Source organism: Bubalus kerabau, chromosome 1 (assembly GCF_029407905.1).
Source record: "Bubalus kerabau isolate K-KA32 ecotype Philippines breed swamp buffalo chromosome 1, PCC_UOA_SB_1v2, whole genome shotgun sequence".
Lineage (NCBI taxonomy): Eukaryota > Metazoa > Chordata > Mammalia > Artiodactyla > Bovidae > Bubalus > Bubalus kerabau.
In genome coordinates, this window is record NC_073624.1 from 124,295,840 (window position 1) to 124,318,480 (window position 22,641).

A 22,641-nucleotide genomic window follows, 5' to 3' on the forward strand; every position below is an offset into this window, starting at 1 on the left:
TTACTGTACCAAAGCTTTTTAGCTGATTAGGTCCTGTTTATGTTTGCTTTTATTTCTTATTTCTAAGAAAATATTGCAACCATTTATGTCTGAGTTGGTGTTGATTCTTTTTTGAATGTTTATAGGATTCTCTAGTAAAACCACCCTGGCCTGAATATTCTTTTGTTTTAAAATTACAAATTCAGTTTCCTTAATAGTTATATCACTATTTAAATTATTTTATGTTGGTGAGTTGTAGTACTTTTTGTTTTGGAAGAATTGGTCTATTTCATGTGTTACTGTTGTTGACAAATTAAAGTGTGCACTGTTCCTCCTTTGTTACCCTGCTGGGTCTAGTGCTGTGCCCTGAAATTGGCCATTTGTGCCCTCTCTTTGTGGTTGCTGTTGTTGTCAGTCTTTGTTACATAAATGAGTTAAAATAGCCCTGCATATTAGTCCCTCTGCGGTTTTCTTCTTCATAACCAGCCAAGACGTTAGTTCGAAGCCTGCTGGCACCAAACTCTGTTCTTAATGAAAGGGTAACAGGCAAGAAGGCCAGGGGTCTCCAAACGGAGGAAATGGGCTGCAAGGGTTAGACATTTTTTAAATTTCTCTTTTAAGCGGCAGGAGAAAACAAACTACAAGTGTCAGATATTTTTCCTTCTCTATACAAAATTTAAAGGAGGTTTCTTCTGTGTTGCCTTGATGACACCTGGTGTATTTACCCTAGACTCTGTCTTCAAGTTCTGCTTAAGAACTTTAGGGTTTCACTTAAGACTCAGAACCAGAGCCATACTGGCTCAACAAACCAGTGTGTTTTACTCATACATTATTCTCCTAATCTGTGTTAATGAAATGATATATTTACCTGGAAACCTGCCTTTCTTCAAGATTCATGTCAACCGTTTTGTGGCCCAGGATGACTCACCTGGTGCCAGTGTTATCTCAAAACGCATGTTGTGGGTGAGGGGCCTGGTGCCACTCTGAGTTTCAGACATCGCCTCTCTCTAATTAACAGCTTGCTGATAGGTATATAACATACTGCTAAAGGCTAGCAGGGGGCACTCTTTCTGCCCCCTTCTGATGTCTATGTCAGAAGCTTTCTCTATGTCTTTTATACTGTAATAAAGCTTTATTTCACAGAAGTGCTGAGTGATCCAGGCTCGTCACTGGCCCCGGATTGATTCCTCTCCTCTGGAGGCAAAGAATCCCAGTGTCTTTCATGGCTCAGCAACAACCTTTTACTTATACACTCAGTTACTTTAAATTTAGCCCCAATATGCATATTTTTAGCCATTCAGAGGCTGCCTGCTTTGAATACCCTGTGAAGCCACACACTCATCTACTCATCTTTGCTTAACCAAACTGTAACAGAGCTCCTGCAGGTGGACACTGAGTTCGCTGGGGTGCGATGCTGGATGTCTGGGAGTCTCTAGGCCCTCTTCCCCCTTTGGAGACAGTAGGAACGCCTCCTGTGGTGAGGGGTTTCCCTCCTGTGCACCCTGTCAAAGGGCTACCAAGACAAAGGTGGTGTGTGCTGTGACCATCTCAAGGACGCTTCTTTTTCCTTGATCAACTTCTAGACCTTGACTCATCAGTTATGCTAGACTGATGAGTCAATTTTATTGACCTTTTCAAGGAACCAGCTGTATTTTATGGATTTTCTTTGTCTTTCATTTCCCTGATGTCTGCTCTTTATTTCCTTCCTCTGTTTGCTTTACATTTATTTTGCTCTTCTCTTTCCAGGTTCTTCAGGATGGGTGCTTAGATAATTGAGACTTTTCCTCTTTTCTAATATATGCGTTCAGTGCTCTGAATTTTCCTTTCAGCACTGGTTTAGTTGTAATCCACAACTCTTGATGAGTTGTAGTTTCATTTCCTTTTGGTTCAGTGCATTTTTCGATTTCCCTGGAGACCTCCTCTTTAAATCATGGTTTATGTAGACGTAGATTGGTTAGTATCCAAGTATTTGGAAATTTTCTTTGTTGTTCAGTCACTCAATCATGTCCAGCTCTTTGTTACCCCATGGACTGCAGCATGCTAGGCTTTCCTGTCATTTACCATCTCCCGTAGCTTGCTCAAACTCATGTCCTTTGAGTCGGTGATGCCATCCAACCGTCTCCTCCTCTGTCATCCCCTTCTCCTCCTGCCTTCAATCTTTCCCAGCATCAGGGTCTTTTCTAATGAGTTGGCTCTTCGAATCAGGTGGCCAAAGTATTGGAGCTTCAGCTTCAGCATCAGTCCTTCCAATGAATGGAGATTTTCTTATTGTATATATATATATTATGAATTTCTATTTTGATTCCTTTGTGTTTGGAGAACACATTCTACATGATTTTAGTTCTTTTAAATTTGCTAAGATTTGTTTTATGGCCCAGGGTGTGGTCTATCTTGATACATGGGCCCTTGAAAAGAGTGTGTCCTGCTCCATCCTAGTGGTTTTCTGTGGTGAATTCTTCTCTATCTTTGCTGATTTTCTGTCTAGTTTTTCTGTTAATATTGAGAGACAGGTGTTGATGTCTCTACCATAATTTGGGGTTTGTCCATTTCTCTTTTTAGTTTTGTCAGGTTTTAGTTTGATGTGTTTTTAGCTCTGTTTTATGGTGCACACACTGAGCTTTCCTATGTCTTATTGGTGGGTTTTCCCTTTTATTGTTACAGTGACCAGTTCTGTCTTTGGTCGTTTTCTTTGCCCTGAAGACTGTTGTATCTGATAATGATTTACTTTGATTAATATTTGCATGGTAGATCTTTTTTCATCCTTTTACTTTCAACATGCCTGAACATCATAATTTAAGTGAGTTTTTTTGTAGGCAGCTTATAGTTGGGCTTTTTTCCATCTTTTCTGTCAATCTGTCTTTTAATCGGTATATTTATGTAGTTTATATTTAATCTAATTATTGGTCTATTCGAATTTATTTTTGCCATTTTATATTTTTGATTTCTGTTCAATTTTTCATTTTTCTCTTTTCTTTTTCTAGTCTTACTGGGTTTATGTGAACATTTTTTAGAATTCTTCTTGAATTACCTATAATGTTTTTGAGTGTATCTCTTTGCATAGCTTTTTTAGTGGTCGTGCTAGGTATTACATTACAGGTACATATTGCAGTCTACTTGTGTCATTGTTTTACTGGTTCAAGCGAAGTGTAAAACCTTACCCTCTCTTACAGGCAAACCTTGTTTTATTGTGCTTCACAGAGACTTTTTTTTTTTTTTTTTTTTTTACAAATTGAAGGCTTGTGGCAATGCTCCATTGAGCAAGTCTATTGGCATCATTTTTCCAATAACATTTGCATACTTCTTGTTTCTGGGACATGATTTGGTAATTCTCAAAATATTTTAGAGTTTTACATTGTTACTATACTTGTTACAGTGACCAGTGATCTTTGATGTTACTGTGGCGAAAGGTTATGACACTATGACTTGCCTAAAGTTCAGCTGATGGTTAAGGTTTTTACCAATAAAATACTTGTAATTAAAGTGTATGCATTTTTTAGACATAATGCTGTTGCACACTGAATAGACTGAAAGATAGTATAAACATAACTTTATATGTACTGGGAAACCAAAATATTTGTGTCACTCATTTTATTGTGAGCTTTGCTTTGTTGCAGTAAACTGGGACTGAACCACAGTATGTCTGAGTTGGACTTGTGCATTCCTTTACCCTCCCTCACTTACAATGGTCTTAAATATTTCCTCTTGTTATATTTAGAGTTACATCAAACAGTGTTAACCATTTTTGCTTAAACAGCAAAATATGTTTACCAATGTTTTTGTTTACCATGTTCTTCCTTTGTATAATTTCACTTTCACTTTCCTTTGTATAATGTTCCATGATTATAATTCCTTTTATCACTTCCTTTCAGGCTTTATTTTTTTTTTTTGGCATGGCTTTTGAAATCGTAGTTCCCCCACCAGGGACTGAACCCTGGGCTCAGCAGTGAAAGCACTGAGTTCTGACCCCTGGACTGCCAGGGAATTCCTTTCCTTTCGGTTTGTAGGACTTCCCTTAGCCATTCTTTTAGGGTAGATCTGTTGGTGACAAATTCTGTTAGCTCTTTTTTGCCTCTAAGAATGTCTCAGTCCTTCACGCTAGAAGGATATTTTTAGGGTATAAGATTCTGGATGGAGCGTTCTTTACTTTCAGCCCTTGAAAAATAGTGTGCCCCTTCAGGCCTCAATGGTTTCTGATGAGAAACATGCTGCCACTGGTATTGTTTTTTCCCTGTAGGTAAGGTATCATTTTTCTCTGGCTGCATTCAAGATTTTTTTGTTTATTTGTTTTAAGAAGTTTAAGTATGATGTGCCTTGACATGAATGTATTTAGATTCTTGCTGGGAAGAATCTGGATTCCCTGATAGCTCAGTTGGTAAAGAATTTGCCTGCAATGCGGGAGACCTGGGTTCGATCCCTGGGTTGGGAAGATCCCCAGAAAAGGGAAAGGCTTGCCCACTCCAGCTTTCTGGCCTGGAGAATTCCATGGACAATACAGGTTGCAGAGTCAGACACAACTGAGCGTCTTTCACTTTCACTTTGGAATAATCTAGCTTTTTTAATTGCCATCTTGCTAAATTTAGAAAGTTTTCAGCCATTATTTCTTTTGAGTACTTTTTCAACCCTATCCTGTTTTCTCTCCTTCTGAGACTCCAGTGACATGAAAGTTAGATTTCTTTTTTATTTTTTTGGTGGTCTAAAAGGTCCATGAGGCCTGTATCAATACATTTTCAGTCTATTTTCTCTTTGTTGTTCAGATTGGGTATTTTCTATCACTTTGATGCTCATTTCACTGTTTCCTCTGCCCCATTTTGTTTTGAGCCCATCCACAGAGCCCCGTACTTCAGTTATTGTATGTTTTAATTTGAAAACATCCATTTGGTTCTTATATGTGTTTTCTTTTTCTTTGATAATACTTTCTTTTTGGTGAAGATTTCTGCTTTTCATGTGTTTCGAACATGTTCTTAATGCTTGTTGAAGCATTCATGATGGCTGCTTAAAAATCTTTGTCAGAGTTTTCACATGTTTCTATCATCTTGGCATTGGAATCTGTTGATATTTTTCCTTTGTTTGAGGTCTTCCTGGTTCTTGCTATGATGAGGGATTTTTATTCGAAACATGGACATGTTTGTATTATGTTATGAGACGTTAAATCTTGATTTAAATCTTGTTTAACTCATTTCTGCTCTTAGGTGCTGCCTTGTTACTGCCAGGTAGAGGTGGAAGTCCAGGTTGCCATCTGAGCATCTGTGGACATCCGGGTGGAGGGGCTGCTTCTTGTGCTGCTAAATTGGGATGAGAGCTCTTGTGACCTGTGCCCTCTGCCCCTTACCACCGCCGTGTCTCCCCTGGCATGCAGTGGGGGCAAGGACAGCTCAGAACTGGCTTTCAGGAATGAGGGCCCCAGCCCTGTCCCTGGTCTCTGTGACAGCACCCTTCTGGCATTGGGGGAAGCTCATTACGGCCTCAAAAGGGTGGCGGTCCGGGTTCCCATCCGTCCTTTGCTGGCGTGGGCAGGGTGAGACCCGGGGTGAGTTTTTCCTGTAGTGATTGTCTGGAGTAGAGCAGTTTTGTGTAAGTTTTCTGTCTTGCTAGGCTGGCCTTTCCTGGTCCTGTGAGAAGAGAGACCAGGCTTTTGCTGTGACTTCTTAAAATCTGCCTCCGTTGGCTGTTAGCTTGTTCAGCTCCCTGTCTGGGAGATAGGAGGGAAAAGGAAAAAACCCACGGAAAACCAGTGTCACTCCTCAGGCCCCTAGGTCTCTGGCCAGTTTCTCACCTTAGCTACACTTTTCCAAGTCTCCTTGTGTTTCTTTTATGTGTGGTGCCTAGGATCCTAGGTTGTACTGAGCAGGAGGAATGAGGGAAAGTGCTTCTTTCTGTTCCCTCATTTTGGAAGCAGAAGTCCATCTTGGTGCTTAGGGTAATCATTGCATGTTGAATTCTGCATTAGACAGTGCGTTGTTTCTGTGCTCCTGTCCCAACACTGAAGATGGTGACCTTTGGTTAACCCCAAAGGAACCTAGTTTCTTGTAGGGAGTTTTTCCTTTCTTATTGATTGTTGTTACAGTTTAACATTGACATTCTCTACCGCATTCTCTCTCTCACTCTCTCTTTTTATTCCAAAATACATATTAGACCTATGTTGGACCCTTTCTTTCAATTCTGCATTTTTCTTAAACTCTCATATTTTCTCTCTCTTCAGTTCTCTATTTTGCCTCATGGTAATTTTCTCCAGTCTCTATTCCAGTTCACTAATTTTCTCCTTAATTTTGTTAATTCTGCTCTTTAATTTATCCATTGACTGTTTCTAATGACTGCAGCTTTTATTTTTAGACACATTCTAGAAATCGATCTTTCATATCATTTTATTCTTTGCTTATGGATTCAATTCCTTTTTTATGATATTAATCATGTTGAGTATACTTCATCAGATTCTTATTCTTTTTTTTGGATCATGAGGCATGTTGGATCTTAGCCCCCCAGTCAGATCAAACCTGCATTCCCTGCATTGGAAGGCAAAGTCTTCCAATGGACCACCAGGGAAGTCCCTTATCAGGTTCTTTAAAAAAAAATAATAATAATAAAATCACATCCTTAAGAGTGTAATATCTTTGGACTGCTGACTCACTCATGACGGATTGTTTCCTGGAGTGTTTTGTTGAGTTAAATTGTGAGTTCATCTTCAGAGCAGCTGTAAGGCCGCGACTCCTGAGTATCCTGCTTGGAGGATGTGTCCTTGCAGTGTGCTGAGTCCCTTCAGTTGTGTCCAAATGCTCGGTGACCCTGTGGATTGTAGCCCTCCAGGCTCCTCTGTCCATGGGATTCTCCAGACAAGAGTACTGGACTGGGTTGCCATGCCCTGCTCCAGGGTATTTTTCCAACCCAGGGATTGAACCTGAGTCTCTTACGTCTCCTTCATTGGCAAGCAGGTTCTTTACCACTAGCACCACCTGGGAGCCAGTGTGATTCCAGAGTGATCTGCTTTGCTTCTTCCAGGCATCCTGGTGACATCACTGTCTAGGGCTGTTTTTACTGTTTTAAATTTCTTGACTTGGAGTTTCATCATGCACATGTTTTTTGGTTTGAATTTCAAACTCCTGTGGAGTCAGCCCATAATAAATCTTCAAAGGGGAATGGGTTTTTTTGTTTTGTTTATTTGCTGAGAGGCCAGACAGAGTCAGAGAAGGCTCCTTGTCCCCCTGAGCTGGTGAGAGGATTTCCCAGCCTGTCCTTCACTTCAGGCCAAGCCTTGAAGAAAGTTGAGGTTGACCTCTGTACTCCATCCTTCACATGGGTACACTCTTGAACCCTGTCCCACATGTCTTAAGACCCAAAATGACAGCCCTCCAGGGCCCCTACTGCTTTTTCCAGTCCTTTTTCCTGAAAGGTCAGCTGTATAGTTTTTTTAAATGTGGTATGTTTTATCCAGCATTTCTAGATGTTTGACTCCAAAAGTGTTTTCAAACAAAAAGGTTTTCTAAGAAAACTTACCTCTTTGAGCTACAAGATTCAGAGTGTGAAGAGTTTTTTGGTGGAATTAAATATTTTCATATATGGAAATTGCACATCTTACTTGTCTTTTGTCCAGCAAGGTGAAATCAGTTGACATTGTTACCCTTTTATCTGTTGAGACTGTGGTGTAATCTGGAAGACAATTACTGTGTGTGTGTGTGTGTGTGTGTGTGTGCGCGCGTTCTTACTCAATCGTGTTTGACTCTTTGCGACCCCATGGACTGTAGCCCACCAGGCTCCTCTGTCGAAATGAAGTCCATTTAAGCAAAACTTCCAAAGCAGAAAATAATAAGGGAACAAGCTTTAAGTCAAAGTCTGTGCTTAGACATATGAGTTTTGTTTCAGGATTAGATGAATTAGTGAAACTCCTTTTGCTGTGTACATATGAAGCATAAGGAACACTCCCATTTGTGTGTACAAATTATTTTCTCTCTCAAGACTTACTTTTGCCTCCACGGTGGCAGCATTTTTACCTGGTTCTCATCTTCCTGTGTTTACAACTTATGCAACAATGTATTGGGCTTTATTTCTCAGAGAGGATATTGAACAAAATTGAGAAATTTTAGTGTTGTCATTTTAACTTAGAAATTTTAGTTTCTTGGGCTGTAAAAGCTGTTCAGTGCAAATGATCAGACCTGGCATGTTTTATTTTGTGTGTGTGATAAAATGCACACGTAACATGGGATTTGCCGTTTTAAAGTCCCTGGCATTAAGTACATGCACATTCACTGTACAGCTATCACCACCATTCATCCTCAGAACTTTTTCATCTTTCCACACTGATGCTCGTAACCATTAAACGCTGACTGCACATTCCCTCTCCCCCAGCACCCCTACAACCACCATTCAACTTTCTGTCTCTGTGAGTTTGAGCACTCTGGGCACCTCATGTGAACAGAATCTTCTGGTATGTCTTCTTTTGTGTCCGGCTTATTTCACTTAGCACAGTGTGAAAATTCATCCATATTGTAGGATGTATCAGAATTTCCTCCCTTTTCAAGGCTGAATAATATTCCAAAGTATATATGTACCATATTTTGTTTATTATTTATCTGTCAATGGATAGTTGGGTTGCTTCTGTCTTTTGGCTACTGTGAATAGTGCTGTTATGAATGTGAGTGTGGCATGCTTTTAAAACGGTCAGTGAGATGCATATAACTGTATTTGTAAATGCTAACAATCCTAATAGCACTGTCTTATAAGTTTAAGTGCCCTTAAATATGAGAGGTGGAATAGGCTTAATCTGAGTGATAATGAGTGTAGTTCTTAGGAACAGGGCTGGGCCAAGCCTAAGCAAAGAAATGGACTGCTTGGGCTTAGCTGGGGGAGAGAAGGAGCCAGGGCTGGGAATGTGTGGTCAGGTCCAAAACGGGAGTGTGGAGGTGATAGCATCAGAGGTGCAGCCAAGGGAACCAGGAGCATAGAGCAGGGCCTTCAGAGCCACAGGTGAGCCTTGCAGCCTGGGGGTTGGCAGAGGTGGCTAGAGCAGGGCCTTCAGAGCCACAGGTGAGCCTTGCAGCCTGGGGGTCAGCAGAGGTGGCTAGAGCAGGGCCTTCAGAGCCACAGGTGAGCCTTGCAGCCTGGGGGTCAGCAGAGGTGGGTAGAGCAGGGCCTTCAGAGTCACAGGTGAGCTTTGCAGCCTGGGGGTCAGCAGAGGTGGGTAGAGCAGGGCCTTCAGAGCCACAGGTGAGCCTTGCAGCCTGGGGGTTGGCAGAGGTGGGTGGCAGTCAAAGTGTGAGGGTGGGAGCTGTGCTCCCAAGGCTCGGCTGAGCAGAACTAGACTCCTTTGCTATCAGAAAAAGCAGCATGAATCACCAGGGCAGTGTCAGGCTACTGGTGCCCCTCATTCTGACTTACAGGTTCCATGCTAGAAAGCCTCTTTTTACAGTTTATGCAAAATAAGATCCCAAATTAAATATATTCCTCTGTGTAAAGAAGTGAAGAGCTCTCCCTGTATTGAATGAGACAAATTTCACACGTGGAACACTGACCAAATTCGGCAATACTGACCAGAAGCCGGCCTTCCCATGAGCCGTAGGTGCAGGAACAGAGGCCAGGCCACAGAAGCAAGTGCGGGGAGAAGCTGCACCTGTTTTTTAAAAGAAGAAAGGAGTGAACTTCTCAAAGCCCATGAGTCTACCAAGTTTTTTCTTCTGTATAGAAAGCATTTGAAATGTCTAAATGATTTTTACTTGTCACTGGATATGCATATTTATTTGAATAGCAAAGAGAGAGATTTTAGTCACTTTTGTCATTATAGTAATTACATTTCAAACTTTTAGAAAAGAAATTATCCCCAGAGAAGTTAGAAAAGGCACTGGATTAGCATGTAAGCCAGATATTGAAAAGGTGGAAAGGTAAGTCAATGTGTTTATTGCCATTTTCTCAAAATATTCAGTGACCTCTTTTTTCTGTGATGTTAACAATTACAATCTCATTAAATTTTATGACTGTAGTCTAAGTTCATAGCACCTGTTTTAATGTTATTGTTCACAGTCTCTTTTTGTGTTTCAGATTTTTTGTTTAAATTCTTGGTTATTGGAAATGCAGGAACTGGCAAGTCTTGCTTGCTTCATCAGTTTATTGAAAAAAAATGTAAGTGACGTCCATGGTCAGTGCTCCTTTTATGTTGTCTTCTGAGAGCGTGCTCCTACACAGATTTGTTTACGGCAAAACTTCTGAATGTGTTTTCAGGAAGAAAGTTACAAATATTTTTAAATGACAGTAAAAGTTTATGTTATTAAATGTTTAGTAATCTGATTTTTTCTTTAGCACTTCAGTTTCATAGTGGGTCATTGTTCATTATGCAGTAAATTGTCCTGTACATTTTCCAGATACTAAAATACCTTATAATGCTGTGGAATTCCATTTCCTGACAGGGAGTGGCCCAATAACCCTAGTTGTACATTTTGGATAAAGTAGTGTTTGGCCCCTGGCGGCCTTGTATTGTCGTTAAGGCAGCTGTTGTCATCAATCCTATTTTACAGGTAAAGAAACAGGTAGTGATTGTACATGTGAGACTCAAACCCGGGCCTTTTGCCCACAGAAATATCTTTCGCCATTGATTTGCCCCATGTTGTAATGGAGGTTACATTTTGTATTCCAAACTATTGTAAAACATGGTGGGTTTGAAAGGCCCTTAAAATGTACCATTCTTTTATAATTATCGGAAGAGTTGTGGAGAATGACCTGTGTATATTACTATAGTCAGGTGAAGGCACAAAAACAGAATTAATTTCATTTAATGAAGTTCATCCTAAGTAAGGGTGTGTGAGATATGTTAGATGGTGGATAAAATGCACACAGAGGGTGTCCTGGGAAAGAGCTTGAGGAGTAAGATTCTACAATGTTTTCTGCTGCTTCCATTTCCATTGACCAGGAGCTCATTGGAGTCTCTGTGTGGTGACAGAGACCCAGTGGGGCTTAGTCACGGAGCCAGTGCCCACTGCATTAACAAGCGTTCATCTGCTGGGTGGGCCCAGGGTTCTGAACCAGTCACTCAGACGTTGTGTTGTTCCATCTCAGCAGGGGGACGCTGGCCAGGACACTGGCCTGAGCAGGCACTCTCCCCACACATCCTCCCTTTGCTTGTCATGACCACAGCGATGGTATTTCTCTCAGCCGTGCGTTAACCTGGCTTTTAGTTGTCATCTTTGGAGGCGTTTCCTCCCAGGCTGGCCCAGTAGCTGGGTGCTGGTGAATGTCCAGGATGAGACAGCCTGCTGGACTCAAACCCTTTCCTACCCCAGGTCCCCAGGAAGCAGGGAACACAGCTGTCAGATGATTTCTGGTGTAATTAAATTTTATCCTGTGGTGATAAACTATAAACCAGTCAGTGGACTGTGTAGCCAGGATGTTTGTTTTATCCCTTTTTTATCATCACAGATATTTTCTTTTATAGACAGCTTATTCCAGTTGGGTTTGGCAAACTACATATTTTGCCTGTATCCCTGCCCATTTAGACAGTATTGATTTTGCCAACAAATTCATTCCAAATGATTGCCACACACAGTGCTGAAGTTCATTAAAACTCAACAGCTGTAATAATTGCATCAAGGTCTTGGTTTGGGGAGGGGGTGGTATTTGCATTTTTTTACTCTATCTTTTCCTCTTTTTCCCTTAATCTTTGGTATCCATCAAGTTTCCTTCTTGGGCTACAGTGCTTTTCCTTCCCTTTACTTTTTTTTGTTTAGAATATTTGTCCAAATAGCTGAAACTATCATTGGCCGAGTTGCAGTCTGTCACTGGGCAGTAAGGCTCTCAAGATGGTGCCCAGTATTTTGTGCAGTTACCCTTCTTGAGAACCTTAACAGTGATTGGGTAGATATGGTCTCATGTGGCAGGGTCACCAAGCATTGGCTTTAAAATATATGGCTTGTTTAGGGGTTTTGAGAAAAAACTTGATTGGCTCTTTGAGAACAGAAACTGTATGTATTCTGTTTAAAGCAGTGAGTGCTTTTTATCATTTTATGTTTGGAGAAATGAATGGCATAAGTAAATTACATTTTCTATTGACTTAACTCTTGATTTGAATGTTGCTTGTTTAAATTTATAAGTTGTTACCTTAATGTCCTAAAATTAAATTTCTTTTTCTTTTGCAGTCAAAGATGACTCAAATCATACAATAGGAGTGGAATTTGGTTCAAAGATAATAAATGTTGGTGGTAAATATGTAAAATTACAGATATGGGACACAGCAGGCCAAGAACGATTCAGGTAGCTTTTTCTCTAACTTAATAATAATATTTGAAAATTTGGTTTGAAATAATCAATTATGGTCTCTTAATGTATATAATCCCCTCCCCCCCACCACAGGTTTTAGAAACTTCACCTGTGAAAGCTCTAAGACAAGCTAAAACTCCATTCTTCTCCATTCACCATTGATTTATGGAAGAATATGTTAGAACAGTGGTCCCCAACCTTTCTGGTACCAGGGACTGGTTTCACAGAAGACAGTTTTTCCACAGACGAGGAGGGGTTATGGTTTAGGTGGTAATGTGAGCGATGGGAAGTGATGAGGAGTGGCAGATGAAACTTCATTGGCTGGCCCACCAGTTATCTCCTGCTATGTGCCCTGGGGGTTAGGGAATCACTTCCAAATGAACATTTTCTAATTTGGAGGATAATTTATTCTTTGAGACCTAGTGGCACATTAGGAGGTTATAGCATTGCACATAAAGAATTTTTTTAAATCTCTTTGGGGGTTGGTTTTGCTTTACATTAAACAGTCAGAATACCAGACCACCTGACCTGCCTCTTGAGGAACCTGTATGCAGGTCAGGAAGAAACAGTTAGAACTGGACATGGAACAACAGACTGGTTCCAAATAGGAAAAGGAGTACATCAAGGCTGTCTATTGTCACCCTGCTTATTTAACTTATATGCAGAGTACATCATGAGAAACGCTGGGCTGGAAGAAGCACAAGCTGGAATCAAGATTGCCAGGAGAAATATCAATAACCTCAGATATGCAGATGACACCACCCTTATGGCAGAAAGTGAAGAGGAACTAAGAAGCCTCTTGATGAAAGTGAAAGAGGAGAGTGAAAAAGTTGGCTTAAAGCTCAACATTCAGAAAACTAAGATCATGGCATCTGGTTCCATCACTTCATGGGAAATAGATGGGAAAACAGTGTCAGAATTTATTTTTGGGGGGCTTCAAAATCACTGCAGATGGTGATTGCAGCCATGAAATTAAAAGACGCTTACTCCTTGGAAGGAAAGTTATGACCAACCTAGATAGCATATTCAAAAGCAGAGACATTACTTTGCCAACAAAGGTCCGTCTAGTCAAGTCTATGGGTTTTTCCAGTGGTCATGTATGGATGTGAAAGTTGGACTGTGAAGAAGGCTGAGCACTGAAGAATTGATGCTTTTGAACTGTGGTGTTGGAGAAGACTCTTGAGAGTCCCTTGGACTGCAAGGAGATCCAACCAGTCCATTCTGAAGGAGATCAGTCCTGGGCATTCATTGGAGGGACTGATGCCAAAGCTGAAACTCCAATACTTTGGCCACCTTATGTGAAGAGTTGACTCATTGGAAAAGACTCTGATGCTGGGAGGGATTGGGGGCAGGAGGAGAAGGGGACGAGAGAGGATGAGATGGCTGGATGGCATCACTGACTCGATGGACATGAGTTTGGGTAAACTCCTGGAGTTGGTGATGGACAGGGAGGCCTGGCATGCTATGATTCACAGGGTTGCAAAGAGTCAGACATGACTGAGCAACTGAACTGAACTGAAAACAGTCCACAAAATATTCTCTCCTTAGCACTTTTGTTACACTCAAGTCATAGTCAAAATTTGGAATAATAACTGCCAGATCACTGCAGATAAGTTCCATGTTTGATATTCCATAACTACTGAAGTGGGGTCAGTGGTAAACGATCCCCCTGCAGGAGGTGTGGGTTCAATCCCTGGGTAGGGAAGATCCCCTGGAGAAGGAAATGGCAACCCACTCCAGTATTCTTGCCTGGAAAAACCCCATAGACAAAGGAGCCTGGCAGGCTACAATTCATGGGGTCACAAAATAATCAGACACAACTTAAACACTAAACAACAAATAATAACTGCTAACGCAGGAAACTAGATTAATATTCTGGTTGTGTTTTTTGAGTTAGTACACAAAGTCAAACAAAAGATATTCACAATTTCAAAATTCAGTTAAATAAAATTCAATCCCAGTGCCAGCATTTCACTTAAAAAGTCAGGTATAGTATTTTAAATGCTTAATAATTGTTTGCTTCAAAAAGTATCATAACTAGACTTCAAGCAAGAATACAAAGCTACAGTAATCAAAGCAGCGTGGTATTGCACCAAAACAGACATATGGATCAATAGAACAGAACAGAGAACCTAGGAATAAATCCACACAATTAATCTTCCACAAAGATGGCAAGAATATACAACAGCAAAAAGACAGTCTCATCAATAAGTGGTGCTGGGAAAAGGGGACAGCTTCATGTAAAAGAATGAAATTAAAACATTCTCTAACACTGTACACAAAAATAAAATGGATTAAAGACCTAAATGTGAGACCAGATACTCTAAAACTTCTACAGGAAAACAGAGGTAGAACACTCTCTGACATAAGTCACAGCAATATTTTTTTGGATCCATCTCCTAAAATAATGGAAATAAAAGCAAAAATTTAAAAAATGGGACCTAATTAAACTTAAAAGCTTTTCCACAGCAAAGTGAACCATAAACAAAGCAAAAAGACAACCTACAGACTGGGAGAAAATACTTGCAGATGATATGACTGACAAGGGGTTACTAAATTCCAAAATACACAAACTCGTACAGTTCAGTATTTAAAAAACCCGATCAAAAAAATGGGGAGAAAACCTAAATAGGCATTTCTCCAAAGAAGACATACAGAGGACCAATAGGCACATGAAAAAATGTTCAACATTGCTAACTATTAGAGAAATGCAAATCAAAACTACAGTGAGATATCACCTCACACTTGTCAGAATGGCCATCACAAAAAATCTACAAACAGTAAATGCTGAGGAAGGTGTGGAAAGGAAAGAACCCTCCTACGCTGCTGGCCGGAATGTAAGTTGGTGCAAACACTAAGGAGAGTAGTGTGGAGATTCCTGAAAAAACTAAAAGTAGGGGCCCATTAGAGGGCAGGGGTAAGTGAAGCAAGGACTAGAAAGATGGAAGTTAATTGAAAGCTGCTGACCCTTATCTCTTCCCCCACATCCTCCTTAGTTACTGACAGCCAGGTGTGTATGTCTCAGGCAGAGGAAATGATTCTTCTCCACAGAAAAATAGCCACAAGGAAAAGGCTTAAAGGTACTAACATTTTGGTTTCCCCAATGAAATAGCCCGATCTCTGTCCAGCCATCTCACAGTGGAGCCCCCCAGTCCCACACATAAAGAGCATCTTTTACACTTTGGTATTCCTTGCTCGATATAAATGATACGTGGATCACCAGACATGTGAAGAAAGCTTCTAAAATAAAAGAAAGAGCCCAAAATAAGTAAGAACTCTCAGGGAATAGACAAAAAGTAAAAACTACTATGTCCTCACAAGTAAAGGTTGCATCAAGGAAATAAAAGAGAAATTAAAATAATGTATTAAATAAAGTAATACTCTTCCAGAAAGTTAAACAATAAACCCAAGGTGAGAAAGAGAAGAGACAATATAGAGAATCATCCAGAGTTAGTCCAGGAAGGCCAAGACCTGACCAGTAACGCCTTCCTAAAGGCAGAGGAGAAGAGGAAAGAATAAAAGCAACAATTGAAGATTTTCCACTAAAGGAAATGAGTCTATAAAATTCCATCTTACACCAAACACAGATGAGGCCAGGGTCTGCCATGTGAAATCTCAGAACGCCAGGGGTGGGCTGGAGATACCAGAGATTCTAAAAGGGAAAAGCAGGCACATCTCAAGGATCACTATGACCATTGCACTGGGCTTTTCAGCAGCAGCAGTTGAAAGCTGGAGGATAATTACAACCTTGACTTCAAAACTCATCATAAAAATTTTTTTCCAACCTAAAATTGTACACTCAGCCACACTCTCCATTAAGTATGAGAGTGAAATCAGAGTGTCTCTAGTGATACAACACAGAGTGGGCTGTAGAGCAGAGGGAGGAGGCAGGGGGTCAAGGCAGAGGGGAAGAGCAGAGGGGAAGGGCAGGCGGCACTGGGTCATCTGTCCGTGGAGCTGTGTGGCCCAGACGGGCTGTGTCATGGAGGAGGAGGAGGAAGAGGCACTGGTGAAGCAGTTACCGAGAAGTCTGGGTGCAAAAGAATCCCCTTTGGAACAGTAGCAGGAGCATCCTGCTGCCTGCACCATGCTTATTCAAGACAGGAGGTGCCAAGCACATTTTATTCTGCCCCTGGGAAAATCTAATTAACAAGGAAAGAGTCATGATTCAGGCAAGTGTTTACTGAAGGAAAACTCCCGGAGGTTGTGAGAATGGACGTGATGTACCTGGGTGGGCACTCAGTTCAGACTGGTGTGCCCCCAGGAGGGAGGGAGCACAAGCTGCACCACCGGGCCTGGGGCAGAGCATGCGATGGCCCGTGCCCTGGAAGACATGGACCTCACGCAAGCAGAGGAGCCACTGAGGGCCTCGTGCGCTGTAGTCTTGCTGCCGCTTTCCTGTCTTTCCCCTACATGTTCTCAAAGGTCCCCTCAGTTCTGCTGGGGCCTCCCCCACTCCATGAGGGGCACACTCGTCCCCAGCCTCATGGCCTCACCTCCTTATCAATACTGTGATACTGTTTTGGACAGAACAGCCCTTCGTGTCTGCTTTCAAATGTCTTTGTATCATTTCTCTTTAGAGCGGTATCTGTCATTGTATTGGAGTTGTCAAGGCAAAAAATGGGTGTTTGCATGGGAGGCTGCTGCTCATGAGCAAGGGCTCTGCTCCCGTGAAAGTAAAAGCCTGTAACTCTTCCAGGTCTGTGACAAGAAGCTACTACAGAGGTGCAGCGGGGGCACTGCTTGTCTACGACATCACCAGGTAATAACACCCCTACTCAGCCTATGCTCCCTGGGGTCTGCACCTCCCCATAGGCCGCTGGTGTGTCAGCAGACAGCAGAGGTGGGACTCAGCAAGACACTCTGCCCTTTCCCTGAGGGTCTTGCAGGTTTTCAGAGTAGCCCCTTTCACCCCTTTACCATGTGAAACATGTTCCCAAGTTTCAGATAGATAAAGTATCTCCAGTGTCATTGTGTTTCCTTAAGGTTCACAGCTTGAAGCTTTGCACGTGGTAAATTGTTAGTAATTGTCCTCCATCAAGCACAGGCTCTATGCTGCAATGGCCTGGGTTCAAATCCTGGTTCCTGTCCCAAAGCAGTGTGAGCCCTCTGGACTTTAGTTTCCTTGTCTGTTCCACTGAGTCATGATGACCACATAATACTCGTGAGGCTGTTGGGTGGTTAAATTGGTTCCTATAAAGCTCTTGGCCCATCTTAAGGATCCGAGTGCACTGTCCTGCATGTAGCTGTCACCTTGGTGTCACAATTAAATTTAATTCAAAATTCAGTTCCTTGGTCGGTCCTTAGAACATATGAGGATTTTGCCCTTAGATAGATAAGAGCTGAACACAGTCTTGGAGGCAGACAGACCTGGTCAAGTCCTGGCTCTGCGTGTGTGACTTTGGGCAACTTAACTAGTCTCTCTGGGCCTCAGGTTTCTCATGTAAATGGGAGATGATAAGAGTGTGTCACAGAGAATCAGTGTGATAAATTCCTGTGAAACAAAGGACCATGATATTGCACGGATTCGTCGAGTGACAGCAGTTAGCCTTAGGTCTTGCTCGCATTTTGTGTGAACCAAGACCCCAGTAAATACTGCACCCTGCTTGGGGAAACAACAGGTGGCAAGCTGTCTGACTCACTGTGGCATCTCCCTGGAAACAAGGTGGAACACACCCTTAGCATGTGGTATGCTCTTGGGGCGCCCAGGTCCTCTGAGTGCTTTGAAGGATGTGGGCACTGCCCTGCGTGTGTAGAGGCGGTGTGAGTGGTGTGAGTGACTGGAAAGAGTTGCTAGCTTTATAAAATACATGTACTGTTCTCACAATCTTATATTACGCAGCCGAGAAACCTACAATGCGCTTACTAATTGGTTAACAGATGCCCGAATGCTCGCGAGCCAGAACATCGTCATCATCCTCTGCGGGAACAAGAAGGACTTGGACACCGATCGGGAAGTCACTTTCCTGGAGGCCTCCCGATTTGCTCAGGAAAATGGCAAGTGGCCTTTCACCTGTCACAGCTTCTGGAGGTTTAAGATGAAGCTGTATTTGGGGAGTGTGGAACCTCCTCTTGTTTTTATTAGACATTTAGACATTTAGCATATTTTCACCCTGTTGCATTGTGCCTGCAGAGGTTGCTATGATGATAAAAGCTAATCTCTTTGCATTTTGTGATGGTGTTTCAGTTTAGGATCTTTAATATCACAGCTCTTGGTTTGAAGTGAAAACTATAACAATTTTTAAAGGCCCTAATCCGATGAAATTATCATTTTTAAAATGTAATTTGAAGCTAAGTTGGTGAAATATTAGATCTAAATAGAAAGTGAAGCAGTAGATGAGATACTGGACTTACTGGCTTTATTTTGCTTACATTAAATTTAAGTCATTTGGCTAAAGATGCCTTTGAAACTTGCTGAATTTTTATTTAGAATACATAAGGATGACACATAAAATGAATGATTCCTTATAGACAGCAGAATGACGAGAATTCAGACATTTTAAAATAACTTTAATTTTTAGAACCAGTCAGGAAATAAAATACGTAATAGCAACTTTCAATGGGACAAACAGGTTTTCTGCTAAGAAAATAAGCATGCAATAAAAACATAAGCCGTTATGAGTTTGTAAAGAAGCTGTTTAGAAATATGTAAGCTTAGATGTTCAAAAGGAATTTCTCTATCATTTACATGCACTCATTTTTACTAATAAGGAAACAAGTGTCTGGAGAGGTTGTGGTTTGCTCACAAAAGCAAGGAGAGAGGCGTTTCCCTGGGTGAGTGACTGCCCGGTGGAAAGCGGAGGGCTTGTTCGTATAAGATCTCTCACTGTCAGGGACCACACGCCATGTGGCCCCCAGATGCCAGCACTTGCAGGCTGTATCTGTGGTGACCTGAAGCCCGTTGGAACGGAAGTTGCTGCTTGTCTCATGTCAGCAGCTGGGTGCCTTCAGCCAGCCTGCTTCCCTACCAGCATCCTGCTTGCTTAGTTTCTTCTTCAACACACTAAGTGCTAGCACACACTGCTAGTTACTTTTCAGAAAAAGTTGGGATTCTTTTAAGACTTAAAAAATATATATGTATTGACATTTATTGATTTTATATTTGCAGAAATACCTGGTTAAAAGGACAAAATTCTATTTTGTCTGCTAAGAGAATAATATATTAAGCACGTAGTTATGAGTTGAATAATTGTGATTATTTTCTAAATATGGCTTCATGTTTTGTCTGATGTTGATTTTAGAGCTGATGTTTCTGGAAACAAGTGCACTAACAGGGGAGAACGTGGAAGAGGCCTTTGTACAGTGTGCAAGAAAAATACTTAACAAAATTGAATCAGGTAAGAACTTCCCATTAATAAACTTTCCTTTAGCACATTCTCCTCTCTAGCTCAGTAGTGTCACTTTTCAGTATTTCCAGGAGTGATTTGGTCATGCAGTTTCCTCTCTCTACCTGCCGACCTGCAGTGGCCTCTTAGGGGTTTGAAGGTCTTGTCTGCACTGGAGGTGGAAGCCCAGGCCTCCTTCACAGGAACTTCTTCAGCTGTGTGGTGGCAGGGAAGCAGCTGTGTGACGGGAAATGAGTTATGGGCACTTCGCTTAATGCTGCTGGTTACAGATCAGGCATTGCGGAAAATTTGTTTCCAAAGCTAACTGAGCTTGTCACAGTAATAACCTGTCTCATTATTGTTCTACTTGTTGCTTCAGTAAAAATAAGTTTAAAACAACCCTACTATAGGCAGCTGACAAAATAATATGTAATCATTTATTGGAGTTAATTTTTGTGTAAATATCACCAAAATCACATGTGGGCATTACATTTTTAATTGATTCATTTAACTGAATGCCTATTCTTTTCAGGTGCTAGGATACAAAAATAAATTAATCCCAACCCTTGCCCTCAAGAAACTGTCTTTCAAGGGAAACACTCAAAATATAATTATAACACAGTGTGGTGACTACAGTAACTGAGAAGTACACCGGATCTTGGGGCCACACAAAGAAGAGCCTGCTTGTTTAGGAGGTGATATCAGGAAGAGCTTCTAGGAGGAGACAGTGACTGAGCTCAGGCTTTCAAAGTGTGAGGAGGAGGAACCGGGAAGGAGGGTAGGCCATCAGAGGGGCAGCATGAATGGAGATTTGGGGGAAAGTTGCAGTTACTAGAAGAGAAAGACCACAATGGAGAATGGCAGGAGAAAAGACTGAGGAGAGGCAGCAGCCAGGCCAGTGATCTTCACCCAGGCTCGAACTTTGCTCCATGGGTGACTGAGTCTCCACCTTGGCTGGACGCAAGAGTCGCCTGGGATACATACAACTTTTAATTCTAGGCCCCACCTCTGGAGATGCTGAGTTAAAATCTCAGCATCACCATTTTAAAAAACTGTCCCGTGTGATTCTCATGTTCGTCCAAGATAGAGGACCACTGCCGTAGGGCTGAGAAGCCATTCGAGGGTGGGAGGCAAAGAGTGATATGGTCAGGTTGTGGCTGGAGACACATTGTGTGTGTAGGCATTCACATCAGTGACAGACCAAAGGGAGCCCAGGACTGATGGCCAGGATACCAACTGAGGCATGTTTGAGTAATTCAAGAAAAGATGCCTGATTAAAGCTGTAACAAGGATGTGGAAGCAGAGAGGAAGAGACATAGATGAGTCTAAGAAACATGTTGGCAGTGGCATCCTGACTCAGATGCTAAATAGCAGGGCAGGGCCTTTTGACTTTGTGGGGTATTGGAAGAGCAGGGATCAGAAGAGGGGAGGAGCCACAGGTAACTCCATGTCACAGCTGGGTAGCTCAGTGATGAGATGGCAGAACCAGAGGAGAAGCCAGTTCATGTGAATCAGGATGGTTGTGTTTTGAAATGTTCCCTGGGTGGCATCACTGGAACAGGCACAGGGCGTCATCCAGGAACCTGTGGGAAGAACCCACTTGGGAGCCGTCGGTCTATAGGAGTAGGTGCACCTGGGGAAGGAATGTGATTCCCCCAGAGAGCAGTGAAGAATGGGAAGAGCAGTGGCCCAGAACAAAGCCTTGGAGACTGAAGGATGAGAGAAGGAGGGGAAAGGTCAGAGATACAGGAAGATACCCAGGAACATGAGTGTCACTTCTGCCCTCATTCAGCCAAAAGGTTGTTCATTATCAAATACGTGGGAGAAAAGTCTTGTAAGCTAAGACTGGAGCTGAAAAGTATCCCTGGGGTGGGCAAGAGGAAGTCACTAGTCATCTTTACCAGCAGAATGATTCAGGGAGGAGATGGAGTAACTGAGCATAGAGGAGATGAGGAAGCAGAGCCTGGGTGCCTCCCTGGAGGAGGAGGCAGAGGGTTAATTTAACATGAGAGGTTTCAGGAATGGAAGAAGTCTTAGCACCTGTAAATGCTGAGGGAGAAGAGAGAGGAAGGTAAAGGAGAGAAGGTGAGAGGGGAACTGACAGAGAGGGTAGGGCAGGGAAGGTGGTGGGAGAGTGTTGGGGCCCAGACCTCTGGTCTCAGCAGAAAGAGGGGTGCTCCATCCCTCTGTGGGCTTTTGGTCTGAACATAGCAACAAAATAGTTACTCAACTTGGTACAGTACTGTTATTTTTTTAAAGAGTCTATAGCATAAGTAGTTAACATTAAAATTGACATTGTGTTGAGTACAATCAGGCTCAACTTATTTAGATTACCTTCCCCCTTTGGTATCCACCCATGAAGACAGTGCATATAAGTTAACACACATAAAGCTTTCAAGATCTTTTTCTCCTAAAATCATCAAAATCATAATTACATCAAGTGAAAAAAAAATATACAGATGTGTTAGAATTCTTCAGCAGTACTTTTTCATTGTAATCTTCTAAATAGGCAGAATATTCATATGGTCCAAAAACCTTTATTTTCTCTACCACTTTATACAGAAAAGTTAGCATACTATACATTCTGCACTTACTGTACCTACCAATCATTACAAATCAATATTAGAGACTTCCACATACACATTGTGCTAATGTATGTATACATGCATAGTGTGTATGTGTAATATTCAATTTTGTATATTGACATAATTTATCTAACCAGTCTGCTTTGGACATTTGAGTTGTTGCCAGATGTTAAAAACAACGTTGCAGTAAATAACCTTTGTATATCATTTCACATGTGTGTGAGTGTATATGTAAGATAAATTCCCAGAAATGGAGTTGTTGGGTCAAAGAACATAGGCATTTGGAATTTATGTAGAGGCTGTCAGATTCCTCCTTTCAAGCTTGAGGCAGTTTATCATCCCACTAGTACAAATGAAGGTGTTTTATCTCACTAAAGCCATGTCCACAGGGTGTATTATCATGTTTGGGTCTTTACCAGTCTCATAGTGAAGAATGGTGTCTTTGTGGTTTCATTTCAATGCTTTTTGTATACATAATATATTCACATAATTCCAGATTCAAGTAAAGAGGATACAATGAA

The 22,641-nt window shown here is 41.7% G+C and overlaps 1 protein-coding gene across 2 annotated transcripts in view; it reads left to right on the forward strand.

Moving 5' to 3' along the window:
- The window catches only part of RAB4A (RAB4A, member RAS oncogene family), a 43,196-nt gene that overhangs the window by 14,195 nt on the left and 6,360 nt on the right, over nt 1-22,641 (forward strand). For both annotated transcript variants that reach the window (XM_055587739.1, XM_055587744.1), the window contains exons 2-6: nt 10,003-10,083; nt 12,090-12,204; nt 16,910-16,972; nt 18,053-18,207; nt 19,452-19,547. In XM_055587739.1, the coding sequence (XP_055443714.1) occupies nt 10,003-10,083; nt 12,090-12,204; nt 16,910-16,972; nt 18,053-18,207; nt 19,452-19,547 (510 nt within the window). The remainder of the gene's footprint in view (nt 1-10,002; nt 10,084-12,089; nt 12,205-16,909; nt 16,973-18,052; nt 18,208-19,451; nt 19,548-22,641) is intronic.